The sequence below is a fragment of the Somniosus microcephalus genome, chromosome 11 (assembly GCF_052327205.1).
Source record: "Somniosus microcephalus isolate GS21.2 chromosome 11, FLI_Smic_1.0, whole genome shotgun sequence".
NCBI classification, from domain to species: domain Eukaryota; kingdom Metazoa; phylum Chordata; class Chondrichthyes; order Squaliformes; family Somniosidae; genus Somniosus; species Somniosus microcephalus.
The window spans coordinates 168,494,746-168,518,459 of record NC_140997.1 but is presented as its reverse complement, the minus strand read 5'-3'; the positions used below and the strand labels follow the sequence as shown (position 1 = coordinate 168,518,459).

Sequence of the window (23,714 nt, the reverse complement as noted above, 5' to 3'; positions counted from 1 at the left end):
ACCTAAACTGGTTCCTGGTTAAGCAACGCCTCAATTCAAAATTCTCATCCTTGTTTTCAAATCCCTCCATGGCCTCACCCCTCCCTTACTCTTTAATCTCCTCCAGCCACCACCCCGCCCGCACCGCCCCCCCCCCCCCGCCCACCCCAGAGATATCTGCGCTCCTCTATTTCTGCCCTCTCGAGCATCCCTGATTATAATTGCGCAACCATTAGTGGACATGCCTTCTGTTGCCTGGGCCCTAAGTTCCCTCTTTAAACCACTCTGTCTCTCTACAACAACAACTTGTATTGATATAGCGCCTTTAGCATAGAAAAACGTCCCAAGGTGCTTCACAGGAATATAGAAGACAAAAAATTTGCCACCAAGCCACATAAGGAGAAATTAGGACAGGTGACTAAAAGCTTGGTCAAAAAGGTAGGTTTCAAGGAGTGTCTTAAAGGAGGAAAGAGAGGTAGTGAGGCAGAGAGCTTTAGGCAGGGAATTCCAGAGCTTAGGGCCCAGGCAACAGAAGGCACGGCCGACCTGGGGGCCAATTCCGGTAACACAACGGCCTGAAATTGAAATCCTCTTTGCCGGCGAGCTGCCTGGGGATGCCAAGCAGATGTCTGCAGCTTACCGGTCTCGTATAAATGAGGCGCGAGGCCCAATATTGGGTGTACCTTGGGCCTACCCATTCTGGTGCAGCGATAGTTCCCTGTGCCTAGTTCATGTCAGCGCAAACTAATTTCTAGGCCATTGTATCACAACCAGGAGACCGTGTAATGACAAGAATGCTTTTATTGACTATCTCGCTCCCCTTTTCACAAAGCCTGATAATACCACTGATTCATGCTGAGATTTTTAGAAATTAACTTCATTTTAGTTCTGAGAGAACACAATTCTAACATCTTTTATATTATTTCATATGCTTAGCTCCACTCCATTTCTTTCTGATTTATTCCTGGAGCAAGGATTTCAAATATAAACTATGTCAAGTATTTTCAAATTCAGTTTTCAACTAGTAGTATGTTATTAATACAGTTTATACATTCTGTCAAAGTGTTAATCTCATATTTCTTTGGAAATCCTAGCCATATTAACACCTGGTGGCCTTTCTGCCTGGATAACAAAAACATAAAATGCACATACTAAAGCAGGGAAAGTTTTAACCCTTTACGATTCCAGCTATCCCTTGCTTTTGAATATCGTTGCATCAATTCCACTCAGAACAAGCATAAGTCTTAACAATAATTCCCAATACTAGCATAGGCACTTTGTAATTAATGCCTCGGCTATACAATGTTCATGATTGAAGTCAGCTCCAATTAGTGTACTATGCCTTCAAAACTGCATCAATAAGAACCACCTAAAGCAATGTCATCTAGCCCAAATGGCTGTAAAGGGTGTGCAAGGACACCCTCAGTAGGTTATCATATTTTCAGGTTCCACTCTTGGACTCCTAGTCCAGAAGGAAAACTGCACTTCTGCAGAGGGAAGTAAACTTGAATTTAACCCATGCTTCCAGATGTACCAAGAGAAGGGAAGATCAGATAAATATGGCCCCTTCAAAACTGCCATTTTTAAATGGTGAGAAACTTTTAAATGTTGGTGCTTAGAGAGATTTAGGTGTCCTTGTGCAAGAAACACAGAAAGCTAGCATGCAGGTACAGCAAGCAATAAGGAAGGCAAATGGCATGTTGGCCTTTATTGCAAGGGGGTTGGAGTATAAGAGTAAGGATGTCTTGTTACAATAGTACAGTGCCTTGTTGAGACCACACCTGGAGTATTGTGCACTGTTTTGGTCTCCTTATCTAAGCAAGGATATACTGTACTTGCCTTGGAGGCGGTGCAACGAAGATTCACTAGATTGATTCCTGGGATAAAAGGCTGTCCTATGATGAGAGATTGTGTAGAATGGGCCTATACTCTCTGGAGTTTAGAAGAATGAGAGGTGATCTCATTGAAACATACAAGATTCTGAAGGGTAGATGCTGAGAGGTTGTTTCTCCTGGCTGGAGTGTCTAGAATTAGGGGGCATAGTCTCAGGATAAGGGGTTGGCCATTTAAGATCAAGATGAGGAGGAATTTCTTCACTCAGAGGGTTGTGAATCTTTGGAATTCCCTGCCCCAGAGGGCTGTGAATGCTGAATCTTTGAGTATATTCAAGGCTGAGATAGATAGATTTTTGGACTCTAGGGGAACCAAGGGATATGGAGATCAGGCGGGAAAGTGGAGTTGAGGTCGATGATGAGCCATGATCTTATTAAATGGTGGAGCAGGCTCAAGGGGCCGTATGGCCTACTCCTGCTCCTATTTCTTATGTTCTTAATGCAGAGAATATTTTCTCTGGCAACTGTGTGTTCATGACCTCATGAACGTCTATGTTCACCATTTCTAGTGAAATTATAATATTTTCTTGCAGAATGGCTTAATGATTTTGCTAAAAAATAGATTAACATAGGAAATGTTGCCACTAAGTTTAGGAAGTTGTCAACACATATGAATCAGAATAAATCTTCCCCCATTGTTTTCTGTTGTCCCATTGACACTTGGTCTTCAATAACACCAATCTTGAGAAGTTTCCACGTATATTTGCCCTATATAATAAGAGTTTTAGAAACTGTTTCTCCAAATGCATCTATGCTGATAATTTAACATGTTGCCTATAATTCCCCATATTATTTTGGTGTGTACTGAGCAAATCCGGCATAACGCATACGGAGCCTCAAAACAATAGAGTAAACACACAGTTATGATTACATTGGTGTATTTTCCAATGCGTGACCAGAATGAATTTTTCAAAAGAAAGATAATCATTTGTGTTCTGTGCATTTACATCATTACACTTCACACAGTTATGATTACATTACTGTGTGAGGTGTAATGATGTAAATGCACAGAACACAAATGATTATCTTTCTTTTGAAAAATTCATTCTGGTCACGCATTGGAAAATACACCAAAAAGCTGTACAGTATATGTATGTAATAATTACGAAGTTTTAAGCAACAAAGAAAGAATGAATGAAAGGCCAAAGGAATTGCTAACCAAAAACCATCTGTTGCTTTTTTCCAAAAGCAAATGTTAATTAAATATAATAAGGGTAACAGGACACTAACGCATGGAAAACTGTGCAAGATATGGATTTCCATAAATAAAGTAACACTTTCATGAGATTCTGACAAGACATCTGGTGTACACAACTTCTCCCTCTATGGACTTTGTTGCAGTTAAAAATGTTGCCAGAAGAATGAATCGTTTCCTTACCACAAAGCCTGTAAAGGACTCAATCAAAAAGTCTGATTAAGAAAGAGAGTACTAGAGCCTCGGCCTTTCTGATTAAGCACTACAGCCGAGGAACCTCGCTCACCGCCAGCACGTCGGAAAATCGAGCGTCTGCAGAGCCATTGGACAGAAAATCAAGAGCAAAGGCACCTGCAATTTTCCAATATGCGCTGGTGGCTGGAAAGGTTCCCTGCCAAAAAGCACCCCCTAAATGACACATGAAAAAATAGGCAAGACTAACTTCTAAAATCATTCATTGTGGAAAAAAATACCTGGCAACTTACATGCAAACTGAAGCTTTACTTCTTTGCTCACGATTGTGCCAAACAAATTTGTTGCGAAGCACTGGTAGGTTCCATAATCCTGGGTCCGAACTGGGTTATTGATCACCAGACTGCCACCAACCAAACTATAGCGGTAATCCATACTTAGGTCAATGTCTGTGCCATTTCTTAGCCACCTGCAAGACAAAAAATGCAAGAAATATTTAAATTGTGTTTGCACAGAGTCTCGGTATGTTTCATGCGTGAATATAGATGAATAATGAAGTGCTTTTCATTTTAAAAATGTTTAAGCAAAGAAGGATTATTACACAAAGGTGAGGAGTAAAATTACTAAATTTAAAACTGACAAATTTATGTGACTCCGATTTGGTTGATGAGGTTTCAATCTTCAAACAAAGACCTGTTTTCCATTTTTGTGCTCCACACTCCAACAACCTCACTTAACATTGGATCTTGCTTTCTAGTCACTGATTGCCAGTTTTCAAAGTGAGCCCTGCAACTAAAATGGAAGTGAAGTGTTACTCAATTGCACATTATTTGGCACAAGTGGTTTCTTCTATTGAACAGTCCTTTTCTAGCACAAGATTGCAACAACCCAATGCACAGAAAAGTCTCTCAAATTTGTTTTCCAGTCATGTTATATTCACCTTCTCTACATAATCAACGTGGCTGCTGCCAATCACAGATCACAGAAACCCCACAGTGCAGATAGAGGCCATTTCGGCCCATCGAGCCTGCACCGACACATATCCCACCCGATCCCCGTAACCCCTACTCCAACACATATCCCACCCTATCCCCGTAACCCCACGTATTTAATCCCCCTAACACTAAGGGTCAATTTATCATAGCCAATCGACCTAACCCGCACATCTTTGGACTGTGGGAGGAAACCGGAGCACCCGGAGGAAACCCACGCAAACACGGGGAGAATGTGCAAACTCCACACAGACAGTCGCCCGAGGCCAGATTCGAACCCGGGTCCCTGGCGCTGTGAGGCAACAGTGCTAACCACTATGCCACCGTGCTGCCCTTTGTCTTCACTTTCACTCTGAGGTACACGCAACACAAATCCTCATTGCTAGTTTGCTTTCCTTACAACTTGCTGCAAATGTCTGAATCGCAATTAGTAACTTATGTTGGTGTACAAGGTGAACTGATTCTCTCTATTTTATTCTTGTAAACCAACACTCCCTTGTTTTAAACCATTTCACATACCAAGCATGAGGGATCCTCCAAACAAAATCAGCTCCACCATATCACTGAAGCCCTTTCAATTCTTAAAAGGTATTCAAAAGCACCAGCATGTGAAACATAGCTCGACTCCTCTACTACAGGTTCTTTCCACATGCCACTCACAATGCTGCAAAGCTGCAAGTTTGCTTAACAGTTCACTGCTCACTTAGTCATTTTGCACTTGGAAACTGAGGTAGTAGACTCCAATCCATAAAGGAAGTGCAATTAAGGATGTCACATTTTAACGTTGCTAAAATGGGTATTTTTGGAGTGCCAATAACTCCTACACTTACATAGTCAAGTTGGGAACCAGCATAGTTTTAATATTCATCTGTGCTGTTGTAAATCAAGCTGTATTTTCTGATACAGATTTAAGATAGTGACCATTCCCACAGTGAAAATGCTAATTGAGCCAACGATGAGAGACGGATCCAAACAACTTAAGTAGTTACCATTTTCTGATAGCTAAAAAGCCTTTATACCACCTGTGCTACAAACCACATCTGGAGCAAATTCTGGTACATGTTGAGATTTTTTGTCTATGAGGTGGAATCTCCAATGTATGGCAACTGTTTATACCTTAATCTGTGCATGATGACTCATCAAAACAAAACAAATAAGTTGTAGCACCATCATAGATTTGTGCAATACTTTTGCTGAACTGATAGTGTTTTTAATGAACCCGAAGTGGCAATTTACATTTGACTGAAAGACAGGATAGATTTTTTGATGTAACAGCTATCTTCTACAAGAATGTGTGTATGAAAACACATGGCAAATATTTCAGAAGCCTTCTTACTTTCATTTGGAAGGCGAGAGGCACAATGCTACAGTATTCCAATCTGTAAATGATATCAGAGTGATGGACTGACATGGACATGGAAGGAGAATGCTGGACATCAGGCCAGTCACAAAAGTTATTAAATAATTCAGATGATGAATTCATTCTTCTGTCTTTCTCTCATATATTTGCCATGCATCATCTTAAAACAAATTAGATATATGAGTGAATACAAAAATACAGTATGTCTTTCAATATTCATATTAAGGTGCTACTACGTCCACAGTAATATGTGCAAAAACAATATGGGAAGAAAATAATGGTGTCTCCTTCCAACTGTACCACAATTAACAACACTGTACATTTGTTCTTTTTAATCATTGCCAAGAGGGGGCTGCAGAATATTGGTAGGACACATCATTCAAAGGCTCCTCCACAGGTTGATTACGGGTAGCGAAAGAGTCCAGAAATAACATTTGTAATTTTTTGCAAGCTTTCTTGGTATCTCAGAGATAATGGGGGTGAAATTGGATTGGGCCCGAAAATGGGCGAGGGGAGCGCGAAGCGCGATGTGCCCACGCCCATTTAAAGTGGTGCAGGCAGCACGCAAAATTCGTGCTACCTGCTCATTCTAATGCTTGCAGCGCTGAGCTCAGCACTAAACGTGCTGCTGGTTGGCTCAGGGCTCAATAGGAGCGGGGCAATATCGGGTGCAGTCTACTGGCCAATAAAATTTTGCCTGGTCTCTCCGCATTTCTTAAAGGGCAGGTGCGTTGTTGCAGAAGCACCTCATTGTCACTCTGGATGCAGCCATATCTTAACAGGGAAGAGAAAGTGCATGGCGCTTTTCTGATGCAGCATTGGAGGCCTTGGTCCTGGGGGTACTCAGAAGAAGACAGATCCTCTACTCACAGGGGGGCAAGGAGATCTGCCAGGCAAAATGCCAGAAGGCAGTGGGAGGAGATAGCACAAGCCGTCAGTGCCACGTGTGTTGCCCCCAGGACCTGGACTCAGTGCCACAAGAAGTTTAATGACCTCACACAAGTGGTCAAGGTGAGTGAATGCATCTTCAATTGCCATATCCCACCAACTGCACCACTAGCCTCACACACTGCTCAATTAACATAAGAACATAAGAAATAGGAGCAGGAATAGGCCACTTGGCCCCTCGAGCCTGCTCCGCCATTCAATAAAATCATGGCTGATCGAGGGCTCAAAGCCACTTCCCTGCCCGCTCCCCATAACCCTTCACTCCCTTATCTTGCAAAAATCTGTCTATCTCCACCTTAAATGTATTTAATGACCCAGCCTCTACGGCTCTCTGGGGCAGAGAATTCCACAGATTTACGACCCTCTGAGAGAAGAAATTCCTCCTCATCTCAGTTCTAAAAGGGCGACCCTTTATTCTGAAACTATGCCCCGAGTTCTAGATTTCCCCACGAGGGGAAACATCCTCTCTGCATCTACCTTGTTGAGCCCCCTCAGTATCTTATATGTTTCAATAAGATCACCTCTCATTCTTCTAAATTCCAATGAGTATAGGCCCAACCTGCTCAACCTTTCTTCATAAGTCAGCCCCCTCATCTCTGGAATTAACCCAGTGAATCGTCTCTGAACTGCCTCCAATGCAAGTATATCCTTCCTTAAATAAGAAGACCAAAACTGTACGCATTTTGTAATCTCTCTCCATTTAAATAATAATTTGCTTTTTTATTTTTCCTGTCAAAGCAGATAACTTCGTACTTTCCCACATTATACGCCATCTGCCAAATGTTTGCCCACTCACTTAGCCTGTCTATAACCCTTTGCAGATTCTTTGAGTCCTCTGCACAACTTTCTTTTCCACCCATCTTTGTATCATCCGCAAACTTGGCTACATTACACTTGGTCCCTTCATCCAAGTCATTAATGTAGATTTTAAATAGCTGAGGCCCCAGCACCGATCCCTGTGGCATCCCACCAGTTACCATTTGCCAAATGGAAAATGACCCATTTATCCTGACTCTCTGCTTTCTGTTAGTTAGCCAATTCTCTATCCATGCTAATATATTACCCCCAACTCCATGAGGTCTTATCTTATGCAGTAACATTTTATGTGGCACCTTATCGAATGCCTTCTGGAAATCCAAATACACCACATCCACTGGCTTACCTTTGTCCACCCTGCTCGTTACATCCTCAAAGAACTCCAGCAAATTTGTTAAACATGATTTCCCTTTCATAAAACCATGCTGACTCTGCTTGATTGTAATATGATTTTCCAAATGCCCTGTTACTGCTTCCTTAATGAAAGACTCCAGCATTTTCCTAAAGGCAGATGTTAGGCTAATTGGTCTATAGTTTCCTGCTTTCTATCTCCCTCCTTTCTTAAATAGGGGTGTTACATTTGCGGTTTTCCAACCTGCTGGGACCTCTCCAGAGTCCAGGGAATTTTGGTATATTGCAACCAATGCATCCACTATCTCTGCAGCCACTTCTTTTAAGACCCTGGGATGCAGGCCATCTGGTCCAGAGGACTTGTCGTCTTTTAGTCCCATTATTTTACCAAGTACTTTTTCCTTAGTGATAGTGATTGTCTTTAGTTCCCCCCTCCCTGTGGCCCCTTGATTATCCATTATTGGGATGTTGTTAGTGTCTTCTACCGTGAAGACAGATACAAAATATTTGTTCAGAGTCTCTGCCATTTCCCCGTTCCACATTACTAATTCCCCAGTCTCATCCTCTAAGGAACTTTAGCTACTCTCTTCCTTTTTATATACCTGTAGAAGCTCTTACTATCTGTTTTAATATTTGTTGCCAGTTTACTCTCATAATTCATCTTCTCTCTCTTTATTATTTTTTTTGTCATCCTTTGCTGGTTTTTAAAAATTTCCCAATCCTCTGGCCTCCCACCAATCTTGGAAGCATTGTATGCCTTCATTTTCAATTTGATACCATCCTTTACTTCTTTAGTTAGCCACAGATGGTGCTCCCTTCTCTTAAAATCTTTCTCACTGGAATATAATTCACCATACCCTCATCACTCACCTACCAACAATCTCTAGCAATGACAATTGATACCTCACAATCGTAGATTCACCTTATCCTCACACACTTACTACTGCTGCAAGCTTCACACCCACATCTCACACCTTGCACACACTGCCAGCTATTGAACCATGACAGGCACATCACCCAAACACATTGCACCACACTCACTGACACACGTCCCTTTCTCTTTCAGGCCAAGATTGCTCACAACCGGCATGAGCAGCAGCAGACAGGCGGAGCAGGAGCACATTTTCAAAACCTTACTGCGCTGGAGGAGACGGTACTGTAGATCATTGGAGGGGCTGTCACTGAGGCCGTGACGAGCGGCGAGGTCGAAAGCACTGCTGATGACGGTACGCTCATATCTAATCCTTCTTCTCACATCCCACTTTCCCTTCATGGCACAATCTCTTCTCACTTACAAGCTGCTGATGGTGTAAGCATGCACATCTTGCTTTCCCACCTCCACTCTCCTCACCACTACCTGACCCTTGTGCCTTTCTCTTTTCAGATACCCAAGAACTGCCAGCAGCCCAGACTGTCACCGACCTAGTAGAGGAGGAGAGTGATGGAGAAGAATAGGCACCGTCACTCGATCTGACACTCCCAGGCACCAGCTCAGAAAATGGCACTGTGCAAACTTTCAAGGGTAGTATAGAGGCGGGATCTGCACGTGGAGAGTCACCGGGCACAAGTGTGCTGCAGCCAGACCAGGGGGAAAGGGGAGCTCGGGTGCAATCTGTAAGAATAAAAATATATATTTTGTATGCATGAGGGACTCGAGACTATTAATATAAGATGTATGTAATAATAAAGATAAATTGGAAACTTAACAAAGGAAACCTGCATAACAGGATAACCCCCCACAGAGACAACATCGAAACTCACCATCGAAACTCAAGATCCACGAAAAGGTGTCAACAAACAATTCACTTAAGCAAGAAATGTCACCAGCCACTGCAGACAGACACATGTTCAAAGGAAAGCCAATCAAGAACTGCCATGAATCTAAGACCCAAACATGGGGTCTCAGCAATTTAGAGTAGACACAATGGACTTAAAAAGATATAAAACAAGGAACCCAAAGGCTCTCTCTCTCTCTCTCTCTCTCTCTCTCTCTCTGGACAGCCACGTGGAAGAACAAGAAGCCCTCCCTCGATAGACCAGACCAAGAAGCAAGGAAAAAGGCCGCGTGCATTGCTTGACTCAGGGAAGTTCCAGTCTGTGTAAATCTAACCCATTACCTTACGTGTTGTAATCGAGTAGAGTCCATAAATACCAGTAGGCTATTGTTTTGATGTGCATGAGTGTGTGTGTTTAATAAACTAGCATGAGTTTGTGTGTTTAATAAACTTATTCCAAATTGTTTCAAAAGAATTGGTCTTGCTGTCAATTTAATGCCAGGCGAAATAAAAAGCTTACATATCGCAGGTTCTGCTGCACAGGACTCAGCTGATGACTTCAATGGGGCGGCCATCAGAAGAAGGTTGATGGGCATGCACACAGAAATACTTTGTGCAATGGCAGGCCTGCCAGAGAGCCTCTTGTCAGTGTCAAGGAGCATGGATGAGTCCGGCACCAAAACTGCATGGGGCTGTGTGCGGAGCATGGAGCCCATGATTTCCAGGGTGGAAGTGATAGACAACTCCATTCGAGCACTTGTGGACCCAACCATGATGCTGGGTGTGATGGGCGATGTTGCAGCTTCCATTGCAGCACAAGTGGAAGCGGCCCAACATCCGAGTGCTGCACTGGAAGCTCCGACTGCTCTCATGCAGTCTCAGCTTAACACAGCTCAGACTACTGATGCCATTGTGGCTGGGTTTACGAGTGTAAAAAGGGGCTTATAGGGTCTCACAGCAGTCCAGTAATCTTCACTCCAACAGATGGCTAGGAATGCTGAGGCGCCACCCCAGGGGAGTGGCAGTGGCTCGATGGAGCAAAAACCTGCTGTCCTCTCTCAGGATGACAGCATTCTTACTTCCACCCCTGCCACTCTCTGCCAGTGCCCTTGCTGCTGCCCGTCAGTCTGCCAGGCCAGACTGCTGCTGCCCATGCTGAGGTGTTGCAGTCTCCAGCCACGCCTTCTAGGCCCAGAGCTGCTTGAGGTCATCCTACAAGGACATCTGCAGTCTCCTCCATGGAAAGGCAACAGCCTTCCACCAACCATGCTGCAGCCACTGGGGTAGCGCTGCATAGGAGCATTCAAATAGGCAAAGGAACACGAAAGACAGACACGAAGGGAATGCAAAAGGGTGATTAGTTGACTTTGTTATGTAATTTTGGAGTGATTTGTTTATAAATTATGTTTGGAATGTCTGTTTTGTGGTAGCTCTCATTTCAGCTTTGTGCCCATGAGGATGCTGTGATGATCCGTGACAGAAGGATGGTAAGGTGGAGAAGAGGTGAGCAATGGGGATCTGGGGTTTCATTCAGGGAAATTGAATTCTTATGAGGCGCTCATGGACAGCCCGTCCAGAATGGGGATATGCTGCCTGCCTCCTCCTTTCCTCCTCCTCCTCCTCTTCCTCCTCCCCTTCCTCCTGGGGTGGTCGTGGAATCTGTGGTGGCAAGGGCTATGCCCTCATGATGGCCAAGTTGTGGAGCATGCAGCAGACCACCACAAAATGGGACACCCACTCCAGCATGTACAAGGGCTCCTCCCAAGCGGTCAAGGCAGCGGAACCGATGCTTTAGCACTCTGATGAGGTTCCTCGTGGCAACATGGCTCTCATTATATGATTGCTGACCACGAGTGGTGGAGTTGCGGAGGGGAAGTCATCAGCCAGCTGTAGAGTGGATGACCCTCGACTCTGAGCAGCCACCCTCAAGTTCAGCGTGGTGTCTGGAAGATTGCTGGCACACTGGACTGGTGCAGGATGAAGGCATCATGACTGCCGCCACGATACCGGGCATTCACCATCATGATATGTTGGGCGTGTTTGCACACCAACTGCATATTAAGTGAATGGTAGCCTTTGTAGTTGCGGTAAATCTCAGGATTGGTAATGCGTTGTCCACAAAGCCACGCATGTGCAGCCGATGGCACCCGGCACCATGGGGAAACTCGAAATCCTGGCAAAGCCACCTGCACGCTCCTCCTGCTTCTCTCTGTTCAGAGAGAAGACAATGAAGTCCCTTCTCCTGGAGTACAGAGCCTCTGTGACCTCCCGGATGCAGTGATGGACAGCGAACTGGGAGATGTTAGCTATGTCTCCTGCTCCAGTCTGGAAGGATTCGGTGGCGAAAAAATTGAAAGCCATGATGACCTTGAGGGCCACTGGCAGCGCCATTGTCACCCTGCTCTGAGGCTGCAGATCTGGTTCCAGGGCATGACGGCATTCTGTGACCACCTACTTGGTGAAGCAGAGCCTCTGAATACACTGCTCCTGGCTTAAGTGCAGGTAGGAGAAGTTCTCTCGAAGACCCTAGGTGCCAAAACTGGCCTTAACAGCCTGCACTAAGGTGCCGAATTTCACAGCCAACAATTGGTATCACCTTCACTGATACCCTAATTTTTGAAAATCACTCTTTAGGGTGTGCAAGCAACTGGCAAGGCCGGCATTTATTGCCCATCCCTAGTTGCCTTTGAGAAAGTGGTGGTGAGCTTTCTTCTTGAACCGCTGCAGTCTGCGTGGTGTTACGTGGGGACTTCCAGGATATAAACCAAGCAACAATGAAGTAACAGCAAGATATGTCCAAGTGAGGATGGTGTGTGACTTCAAGGGGAGCTAGGAGGTGATGGTGTTCCCAAGCACTTGCTGCCTTTGTCCTTTTAAGCGGTGGAGGTCTCAGGCTTGGGAGCTATTGCTGAAGAAGCCTTGGTGACTTGCTACAGTGCTTTCTGTAGATACTACACACTCAGTCAAGGTATGCCATTGGTGGAGGGAGTGGATGTTAAAGCTAGTGGATAGGATACCAATCAAGCTGACTATTTTGCCCTGAAGGATGTTGAGCTTCTTCAGTGTTGTTGCAGCTGCACTCAGTCAGTCAAGTGGAGAAGATTCCATCAGGCTCCTGGCTTCTGCCATGCAGGTACTGGTCAGGCCTTGAGGGCTCAGTTGAGTCACTTACCACAGAATACCTAGCCTCTGACCTGCTCTAGTAGCCATGGCATTTATGTGGCTAGTCCAGTTGAGTTTATGGTCAATGGTGATCCTCAGGATGTTGATGGTGGGGGATTCAGCAATGGCAATGCCATTGGATGTCATGGGGAGAAGATTAGACTCTCTAGAGATGATCATGGCTTAGCACTTTTGTGGGGCAAATGTTACTTGACACTTATCAGGCCAAGCCTAGATGTTATCTCCTTGATGTCATGCTAGGTCAAATGTTGCCTTGATTTCAACAGCAGTCAATCACACCTCAACTCTCGAATTCAGCTCTTGTGTCCATTGTTAAGTCCGTGAATGATTGAGACACGGACTAGCAGGAGAGAAACATTCAAGTCTTTACTGGTGAAAGGCATAAACGAAACTAACACAACAGAGGCTCTCTAGCGCCTTTTATACAGGGGTGGTCACTGCCGGTACTGCAGTCTGAGGCCAGTTATTCTCTTAAAGGTACATACACAACAATTCCTCCCCTTTTAGATAAACAGTACATAACATTCATTTAACAACTAATGATAACGAATTACAATCACAATTACTGTTGCTAGATACATTGGTTAAGTTTAAGCAATTATAAGTTCAGTCTTTGAGGAGGCTTCCTGATTCTGTCTGGATAACACCTCTTTGGAGTATCAGGTTCTTCTGGCAATGTTGAGTCGGAATCAATGTCGTTGTTTGGTTCATCTGCTTCCAATATTACCGGTTCTGCGGTAGCTGCAATTGGAACGTCGATTTCATTACCAGGTGTATCAGATCGTGGTGTGGAGTTGACATTTTCCAGTGACTCTAGAATCTGGTCAGCATGGCGTCTTACAATGCTCTCCCCAACGTCCACGTTATACATGAGAGGTCCTTGTCGTGTACAAATCGTTCCTGGCTGCCATTTCTCAGTGCGGTAGTCCCGGGCCAAAACTGGTTGACCTATCTTAAAACTCCTGGTCGGCCTTTCATTCATATTCTGAAACTGCCTGTTCTCCACATCTCTTTGGACGTTTGGCTTAACCAAATCCAAGCGGCATCGTAGTCTTCGATTGAAGAACATCATGGCTGGAGTTTGGTTGGTAACCGCATGTGTCGCATTCCGGTAGGCAAACAAGAAGTTGTCCACCTTGTGTTGTAGGGGTATATCTTCATTACACATTGCCTTGATAGCCTTAGAAACATAGAAGATAGGAGCAGGAGTAGGCCATTCGGCCCATCGAGCCTGCTCCGCCATTCAACGAGATCATGGCTGATCATCCAAACCCAAACACCCGGTGCCTACACCGACAGCCATCCCACCCAAGCCCTATCCCCGTAACCCCACGTATTTAATCCTCCCTAACACTAAGGGCCAATTTTTATCATGGCCAATCAACCTAACCCGCACATCTTTGGACTGTGGGAGGAAACCGGAGCACCCAGAGGAAACCCACGCAAACACGGGGAGAATGTGCAAACTCCACACAGACAGTCACCCGAGGCCGGATTTGAACCCGGGTCCCTGGCGCTGTGAGGCAACAGTGCTAACCACTATGCCACCGTGCTACCTTCTTGAATGTTTGGACAAACCTCTCGGCCAATCCATTAGTGGCTGGATGATATGGGGCAGATGTGTAATGCTTAATACCATTGTTCTTTAAGAACCTCCGGAACTCTTCAGACACAAACTGTGGTCCATTGTCAGAGCAAATCTGTTCAGGCAGCCCATTCCTGGCAAATATGGTTCGTAAAACTGCGATAGTTTTTTCCGTGGTGGTTGAGGACATTTTTATTACCTCTGGCCACTTTGAATGTGCATCCACCGCAATTAAAAACATCGAGTCCATGAAGGGACCAGCAAAATCAATGTGCACCCTTTGCCATGGAGATGAGGGCCACTCCCATGGATGCAGAGGAGCTTGTGGTGGGGCGTTTTGGACCTTCTGGCATCCTGCACAGCTCTTGGTCATCTCTTCGATTTCTCTATCGATTCCCGGCCACCACACAAACGCTCTGGCTAAGCTCTTCATTTTTACCCCACCCACTCATGAAGCTCATTGAGCACTCTATCCATCAACTTAGGTGGAATTACTACTCTGGATCCACACATCAAGGTTCCTCTGCACACTGACAGCTGTTTTCTTCTTGGCGAAAATGCTGGCAGCAGTGGTTCGCCATGTACTGGCCATCCCTTCACCGTTAAATCATAGACCCGTGATAGTGTCGGGTCATTCCATGTTTCCTTTTCTATGTTTGCATTCGTCACAGGGAGACATTCGACTATGGTCGAGTGGAATAACTCCATTGGATCCACTGCAAGGTCTTCTTCTTCCACCGTCGGCAACGGTAGACGTGACAATCCATCAGCATTTCCATGCTGTTTAGTTCCCCTGTACTCGATGTCATATTGGTGTGCCCCTAGGAAAAGGGACCATCTCTGCAGCCGTTGTGCTGTCATTATCGGTACGCCCTTCTGAGGGTTGAAAATGGAGACAAGAGGTTGATGATCGGTTAGTAGAGTAAATTTTTGACCGTGCAGATAGTGATTGAACTTCTTCACCCCCCACACTAGGCTGAGGGCCTCTCTGTCAATCTGGGCATAGTTACGCTCGGCAGAAGTTAACGAGCGTGACACAAAAGCTATCGGTCTCTCCAAACCATCAAGGAATTTATGTGACAGTACCACCCCAATGCCGTAGGGAGACGCATCACACGCCAGCCTGATTGGCAGTGCTGGGTTGTAGTGAGCCAATACTTCCTTCGAAGTGATTAAGTCCTTACTCTTCTGAAAAGCACGTTTACAATCATCGCTCCATTTCCATGCTACCCCTGTTCGTAGCAGGTCATTCAGTGGATGCAGAATTGTCAACAAATTCGGCAAAAACTTATGATAGTAATTCACCAACCCGAGGAATGACCTCAGTTGCGACACATTTTCAGGTGCTGGGGCCTTAACAACCGCTTCAATTTTGTCAGGGGACTTATGTAACCCCTCTTCATCAATCACGTGGCCACAATACTGTAAAGTCTGTGGGTTGTTTAGTTAATTAATACACAGACTACCAGAGTAACTTAAAACAGGACTTTACTATTCGAAGGTCAGGGCGAATCTGCCCAATAAATCCTGACACAACACTTATATACTGGTGTGGTCACTGTCGGTATTACAGTATACAGAAGCCAAACAAAGTAGTGCCACACCTAAAATAGTTCTCTTAAAGGTGAACGGTTACATACAATAGTTCTCTTAAAGGTAGACGGGTACATACACCACAATCCTCCCTTTTTAGCTTACAACATACTTATTCCCCATTAAACATAACATATAATCAACTTCATGTAAAACAATTCACAGATATAGTCTCTGCGGGAAACAGTTCACAGATTCAGTCTCTGCGGGAACAGTTCACAGATTCAGTCTCTGGTCTTGACTCGGTCCGAACAACATCTCTGTGGTGTAGCCGGTTCACATTTCTAGCGTGACACATCCAATAGTCTTTCCCTTGGCTTAACAGCTTGAACTTCCATCCTGCTGAACCAGCAGTGCTGACTTTTACAAACAGCTGGACTGCCTTGGTAATTTTTCCTACTTTCCAACTGATTTGGCCCCCTTCGTAGGGCCCACGTGCATGATCTGATAGAAGTGATAATGATTTAGATGGTTATCGTCTTCTGCTTCGTCTTTTTCTTTTCTGCTTCTTGGAGACTCTCGGGGCTCCCTTATCCGCTGCCAGCTGTAGCGCCACCATCTCCCTATGTTCCTTAGACTTTAAGTGCTTCATCCTGATTTCTGCACTTTGGGAGTTTTCATCACAAGCTGGGCAGACCAAGTCATCGTAATATTCCGTGTCACTCAACAGGTCATGGTAATATTCGGTGTCGTCCTGAGCTAGTCTAGCGAGAGGGCCTGCTACTTCTTCCTTACCCAACTGGACGTTAGCCGACTGTTGTTCCCTCCCTAGACATCTTTCCTGAAGAGACTTCTTCATGCGTTCATATTCATCCCGCTCTTCCTGGGTTTCCTGCCAATCCTTCACTAATGACCTCATTTGTGATTCCAATACTTCCCCTTCCATCGGGGATTGATTGATCGGGCTATTCAATCCTTCTACTGGAGCAGCTGTTTCAACATGCTGTAGTTCACATTGACGTGATTCAGCGTACTTTCGGCAGCCCCGTAAAATCTGTGTTGCAACCTCAACTATTCCCCAAACTTTTGAGAGCTCCGAACCCCTTCCCTTTGAAGATTGAAGCTCGTGTTCAAATGGTTCCCATTGCAGAGTCTTGTCTCTCAGCATATGAAGGAGTTGGCTGACCATTAACTCTCCCACGGGGACCCTGTGGATCAGAGTCTTCTCCATTTCATCCACCTTTTCCTCCAATGCTTTCACCTTTTTTTCCTCTTGTACTTTGGCTTTCAGCGCTCGGAGAAGTTGCGCCTTGATGCTCTCTAGCTCATGTTCAGGGGCCATTCTTACAGTCTCTGTGTTTCTTACAGTTGCCTTTTCTTTCACTGAAAGAATTCCCAGTTGAATCTGTTCTTCAAGTTGTTGAACCTCGGTCATTGCCGCCTCATATTTGTCTTGGGTTTCCTTCAATATTTTTATGAGTTCTTGGACATCTTGACTTTCATGTTCTGCCATGTCTTTCACCTCTAATTTCCCTTCTATGGATGGAACTTCTACCGATGAGTCTGTCTTGGCCTTGAGCTCATCAAGAATTTCCTGCAGCCTTTGGACTTCTTGCTCATGTTCAACCTTTAGTTGCTCATAAGCTTCCACTGAAACTAGCTTTTCGGAGGTTGCCGAGTTAACCCCCTCCAGGATTGTAGCCTGGGCCTGTTCATACTGTTCCTTCAACTTCTCAAACTCTGCTTGTAAGGAGTCGTAGAGAAGAACTGGAATAAAATCCTGGCTTCCTGAAGATTCCTCTTCATTTGCTTCTTTCTGCAAATATTCTAACTCCTGAACATCATAAGGGAGATGTGATCGGTGATTGGTCACGATGGCTCTATGGTCGCTCTCTGCTTGAGCTAGCTGCTTCTGTTGTCTTTCCAGATTCTCCCATTCGGTGTCATAGAACTTTTTCATTGTTTTCATCTCTTGTACGAGACGGTAACTCAATTGTTCTAATTGTTGTCGTAATTTGAAATAAAGTTGAGTCCGAGCTCGGTGTTCTTCCGTCATGGATATGTCCTTAAACTGAACAGACTCAGAATTCTCTGTCAAACTATGTTGTCGTTGTTCGGTGGAGATCTGTTCTGAAACTTTGTTCTTCTCTGGAGCATAAGCCTTTCTGCATGCCTTCGTTTTTCCAACCTTAGTCGGCAAGTCCATTTTAGCCTTGTCTTTCACATTTGGGTTGGTCTTATCGTCATCCGATTCAGAATCTGAGCTGATTGTCTGCACCGAGTCCTCGCTCGTTATGGCTTTTAGATAGTGCCATTCCATGTCTATTTTCTTGATCCACTCCCGTCCTAGAAGTGGTGGTCCTCCCTCAGGTAGTACGTATAAGTTCATTCTTGGGTGTTCTTTACCCCTATCTCTCACCTTGACTCTTATCTTTCCCATGGGGTATACTTTATGCCCCGTGTATGTCTGCAATACGAACTTGGTATCTCTTAAGGTTATATGTGAGAATAGCTGGTGGTAATCCCTTCGATTTATGACTGATAGAGCTGATCCAGTGTCCAACTCCATTTTCACTTGGACTCCAGCTATTTTTAGCATGACCCAGATAGTTTGTAGGTCAGCTTCCTTACTCACATTGTGAATTCTCAGACTACCCAGCTCCTGGCCGTTTGGGTCTGAGTCCGAATTCTGTTCGTCTGAACTCTTCTCAGCCACCTTGTGTACCTTGTTGTACTTTTCCTGTGATGGCTTCCTTTGGTTGTTGGTCCTTTGGTTGTTGGTCTTCTTCCCTGACCGGCATACCTTAGCTATGTGACCCAGTTTGCCACATTTCCTACATTCCTGGTTCTTAAACCAGCATTGGTTCTGGTCGTGTGTTGTCTTCCCACAACGATAACATTTTGTTGTTGTCGAGGTAATTTGATCCACACTGAGTGCCGCTGTCTTTAGCTGCATTTCCGCAGTTCCCTTCGCTGCGGCTTCGTGTGATGCTGCAATAAGGACAGCCCTGTCAAGTGTAAGGTCGTTCTCTTCGAGTAGTCGCTTTTGCGTTCCTTCCTTTGCCAATCCGCACACGAACTTGTCTCGCAATGCCTCTGTCAGATTCCCTCCAAACTGGCAGTATTTCGCTAGTCTACGCAGTTCGACCAAGTATTCTGCGTTGCTTTCGTCTTTCCGTTGCGTTCTCGCATAGAATTTGAATCGTTCCGCCAACATCAATGGTGTGGGGTTCAAGTGACCCTTCAGAACAGCCACAATATCATCGAAAGTCTGATCCGCCGGTTTAGCTGGTGATAGTAGATGCTTCAAGAGCCCGTATGTCTTCGCGCCCATCGAGTTTAGCAAGGTTATAGCTTTGTCATCTTCTTCTATTTTATTGGCCTCACAATAGATCTCAATGCATTCCACATACGTGGCCCAGTCTTCTACCTCGGAATTAAAATCGTTGATGTTACCATGCTTAGGCATCTTCCTCTCTTCCTGATAAACACCACGAATTATTTCTTTAAAATGTTTTTTTTTTTTTTTTCAAGATGGCGGTTCCCGCGAAAATGCCAGTTTCCCGCGCTTATCTTCTCTCCCCGCCCACTTCAATGGCGGTTTCACGCTTCTGTCTTCTTCCCCGCCTAATGGCGGCTTCCCGCCTTTCTTCCCTGGCGGGAGGGGTACACTTTCCCCACGGGCGACGGCCGCTGGCTTTCAGGTTCACAGCCTGCGCGTCGGCTTCAGTGCTTTCCCTTTTCTCGGCAGGGCAACCGGCGCTGGGTACACCCCGTTGACGGCGAACAGTTTCAGCCGCTGGGCTGGCTCTCGCTCAGTTCCCCTTGCTCGGGCTCTGTCTCTCTCCCGCTCGCTCGGCTCTACCGGCGCTGGGTACACCCCGTTGACGGAGAACAGTTTCAGCCGCTGGACTGGCTCTCGCTCAGTCTCCCTTGCTCGGGCTCTGTCTCTCTCCCGCTCGCTCGGCTCTACCGGTGCTGGGTACACCCCGTTGACGGAGAACAGTTTCAGCCGCTGGACTGGCTCTCGCTCAGTCTCCCTTGGTCGGCTCTGCCTCTCCCGCTCGCTCGGCTCCCAATCGCGCCTCCCAGCCCTCTCGCAGTCCGGTGCTTCCCTCCCCGGCTGCGGCTGAGTTTATCTCTTCCCGCGCCTACGTTCCCGGTCGCAGCGCTTCGTGGCTTCGGTCGCTGCCCGGCCTTTTTCGCCGGTCGCGGTCTAGCTGTCTCACGACGACATTTGCGTCCCCCAGCCTGTCTGTACCGCGGCTTCCTTGCTCCACGCTGCCCCAGTCTCAGCGCCTCTGGACCCGACTTCTGTCCGGCTCCTTTCCCCCTCGACCGTGGTCGAGTGCACCGCCCTTATCCTCCGGTTATTCTTTTTACTTTCCCTTACTCACAGTCACCGTGGCCGCCTTGCTTCTCGTGCTGATCGGCTCACTCCTCACCGTGGCAGAAGGGACAGTCAGTGCCTGTTGCTGATGGAAGTCTTTGTCTCTAAATTCTTCCTCCTTTCTAGTTCTGCAGCCTCGAGTTTTCTCCCAGCAGAACGACGAGGGCGGTTGCCTCTTCTCGACGCTCGTTAACTGCTTCGGAAGTATTGTTGCCGCAGGGTACGATCGGACTCGTCGCCACTGTAAAGTCTGTGGGTTGTTTAGTTAATTAATACACAGACTACCAGAGTAACTTAAAACAGGACTTTACTATTCGAAGGTCAGGGCGAATCTGCCCAATAAATCCTGACACAACACTTATATACTGGTGTGGTCACCGTCGGTATTACAGTATACAGAAGCCAAACAAAGTAGTGCCACACCTAAAATAGTTCTCTTAAAGGTGAACGGTTACATACAATAGTTCTCTTAAAGGTAGACGGGTACATACACTACAAATACGATATCTGTTTCTTAAAAAATTCGCACTTGGGGCGGTTGGCTCGCAGCCCATGTTCCCGTAGTCTAGTGAGCACCTGTTCTAGGTTGTTAAGGTGTTCACTGTCATCTTCACCTGTTACAAGGATGTCGTCCAAGTAACACTGAGTCCCCGGAATCCCTTGCAGGACTTGTTCCATCGCTCTTTGCCATATCGCCGGAGCCGATGCTACTCCGAATACCAATCGATGATACTGCTAAAGACCTTTGTGAGTGTTTATCGTGAGATACATCCTAGAGGACTCTTCAACCTCCATCTGCAAATATGCTTGTGCTAGGTCAATTTTTGTAAAACGCTTCCCTCCAGACAGTGAGGCGAAGATGTCTTCTATCCTTGGAAGAGGATATTGTACTGTGTGAAGGACAGGGTTCACCGTCACCTTGAAATCCCCACAGATGCAAATCTTCCTTGGCTCTCCGGGTTTATTGCTTAACGTTTTCTTCATGACAGGAATGATGGGTGTCGCCCACTCGCTCCAGTCGAACTTAGACAACACGCCTGCCTTCTCCAGATTCTCCAGCTCTGCCTCGACGGCTGGACGAATTGCACATGGTACCGGTCTCGCTTTGAAAAACTTGGGAACTGCATTCTCTTCTACTTTTAATGAGGCAGTTATGCCTTTAAGCGTGCCCAGTTCTTGTTGAAATACCTCTTTGGCGTTAGCTAAGATTGTTGACAATCGTCCAGGAGTGACGTCTTCATCTTTTTTACCGTCCACCGTCATTGCATGAATGGAATGCCAATCTAAGTTTATCTTCCTGATCCATTCCCATCCCAATAACGGTGGTCCACCATTTGGCAGTATGTAGAGATACAATTTCCATATTTTCTTGCCATTGTATTCGACAGGCACCCTTATTTTTCCTCTGGGGTATACTTTTTGCCCCGTATACATCGTCAAGACGATGGATGTCTCTCTCAAGGGTATGTGTGAAAATAGCCGCTCATAGTCTCGTCGATTCATGACGGTTAGCGCTGATCCTGTATCCAATTCCATTTTAACTTGGGACCCTGCTATCGTGAGGGTGACCCAAATGGTTCGGTGATCCTCTTTTGCAATTACATTGTGAAGTTTGAGACAGCTTAATCTCCTGTTCTCGGATTCACTATCGCTCATCTGGTCTTCGGAACTACTGTCTGTCATCTTTTGTACTTTCTTGTACGGTTCCTTAGTAGCCTTTTTGTTGTCGCTGGTCTTCTTCCCAGACCTACAAACTCGTGCAATGTGTCCAATCTTCCCGCATTGTCTGCATATTTTGTCTTTGGACCAGCAGTCCTTCTGGTCATGGTTAGTTCTGCCGCAGCGATAACATTTTGCAAATCCCCGTGTCATTTCGTGGGTGCCGTATTCCTGTGGTTTTTGTTGAATTTCTGCAGCTCCCCTGGCTGCTGCTTCATACGATACTGCCACGCTGAAAGCCTTATCTAGCGTCAGCTCTTTTTCTGTGAGTAACTTCTTCTGTGTTCCTTCACTCAGGAGTCCACAGACAAATTTGTCCCGTAGGGTATCTGCCAGTCCTGCTCCGAACTGGCAGTGCTTTGATAGCTTGCGTAGTTCCGTAAGATACTCAGCATTGCTCTCATCTTTGTGCTGAGTTCTCCTGTGGAATTTAAATCTTTCTGCTATCAACAGCGGTGCAGGGTTTAAGTGCTCCTGTAGAACAGCAACAATTTCATTGAAACTCTTCGCCTTCGGTTTGGCTGGAGTAATCAGATCCCTTAATAGGCCGTACGTTCTAGCGCCCATTACGTTTAGCAATATTGATGCCTTTTTCCCCTCCGCTATTTCATTTGCCTCAAAATATACCTCGACTCTTTCCACATACATGGTCCAGTCCTCTGATGTATTATCAAAAGCAGTGATACAGCCAGTCTTCGGCATCTTGCAAATCTAAAATGGCGCCTCCCGCGCTTTGCCTTCTTCTCCGATTTAACAAAATGGCGCCTCCCGCGCTTTGTCTTCTTCCCCGCTGTTGTTAGCGCTGCTTTCCACGGTTTCTTGCGCGTATTCTTTTTCTTTTATTATTTTCCCGTCGTGGAGCGGACCCTCTGGAACACTTCCCTCCCTCTTCTGAGGTCCGAACGCTGCCCAGCTTCGAAACACCGGCCACGCCCTGTGTGCTCCACCCTCTCTCTCCTTGCTTCCCGACTCGCTGCCCGGCCCCGCTGCAGCCCAGGAAGGATCAGAGCACTACCTGCCACCAGTCCGATTAGCTGGGAAACCACGGACCGAGGAACCCAGCCTGGCTCTGGACAGTCTCTCCTGCAAGCTTTGAAATCGATGATTGACGGTCGACGCCCGTTTCTCAAGTTTCAATGGCCTATTTTTTTTTTTTTTTTCTTCTTCTGGCTCCGACCTTCAACACGTCGTCGGAGCTGCTGCTGAGTTGCAGGTAAGTTCGTTTCTAACTCGTCGCCAGTGTTAAGTCCGTGAATGATTGAGACATCGACTAGCAGGAGAGAAACATTCAAGTCCTTGCTGGTGAAAGGCATAAACGAAACTAACACAACAGAGGCTCTCTAGCGCCTTTTATACAGGGGTGGTCACTGCCGGTACTGCAGTATGAGACCAGTTATTCTCTTAAAGGTACATACACAACATCCATGTTTGGACCAAGGCTGTAATGAGGTTGATAAAGATTGAAGAGCACTTCAATGCACAAACAAGAAGCATCATGAGCATATCAGTGGTAAAATACATCAAAACTTGAAAGATCTTGATGATTGTTCATATAATTTTGCATTGTGCACATTTAAACTTGGGTTTGGACTTGTAGCTTTGCTGTTTCATCTGAGCTACATGATGTGGCAGCTTGTCCAGCTCATTTGTGATGAATCTGTTGCTGCCATACCACTAAAGATGCTCATGCAGAGTTCTTCCAGCACATCATAATATTAGATGCTTTCTGGGGTGTAGCCTGAAGGGGGAAAGTTATGAGACCATTTTATGATACTGGGTGTTTGGATTACAAGATCTTTAAATT

General features: G+C 45.7%; 1 protein-coding gene across 5 annotated transcripts in view; it reads right to left on the bottom strand.

Annotated features, from left to right (window-relative positions):
* LOC147110976 (contactin-4-like) overlaps window positions 1–23,714 on the bottom strand; it is a 2,035,446-nt gene that overhangs the window by 1,442,979 nt on the left and 568,753 nt on the right. For all 5 annotated transcript variants that reach the window (XM_086001418.1, XM_086001414.1, XM_086001417.1 and 2 more), the window contains exon 4: window positions 3,552–3,727. In XM_086001418.1, the coding sequence (XP_085857544.1) occupies window positions 3,552–3,727 (176 nt within the window). The remainder of the gene's footprint in view (window positions 1–3,551; window positions 3,728–23,714) is intronic.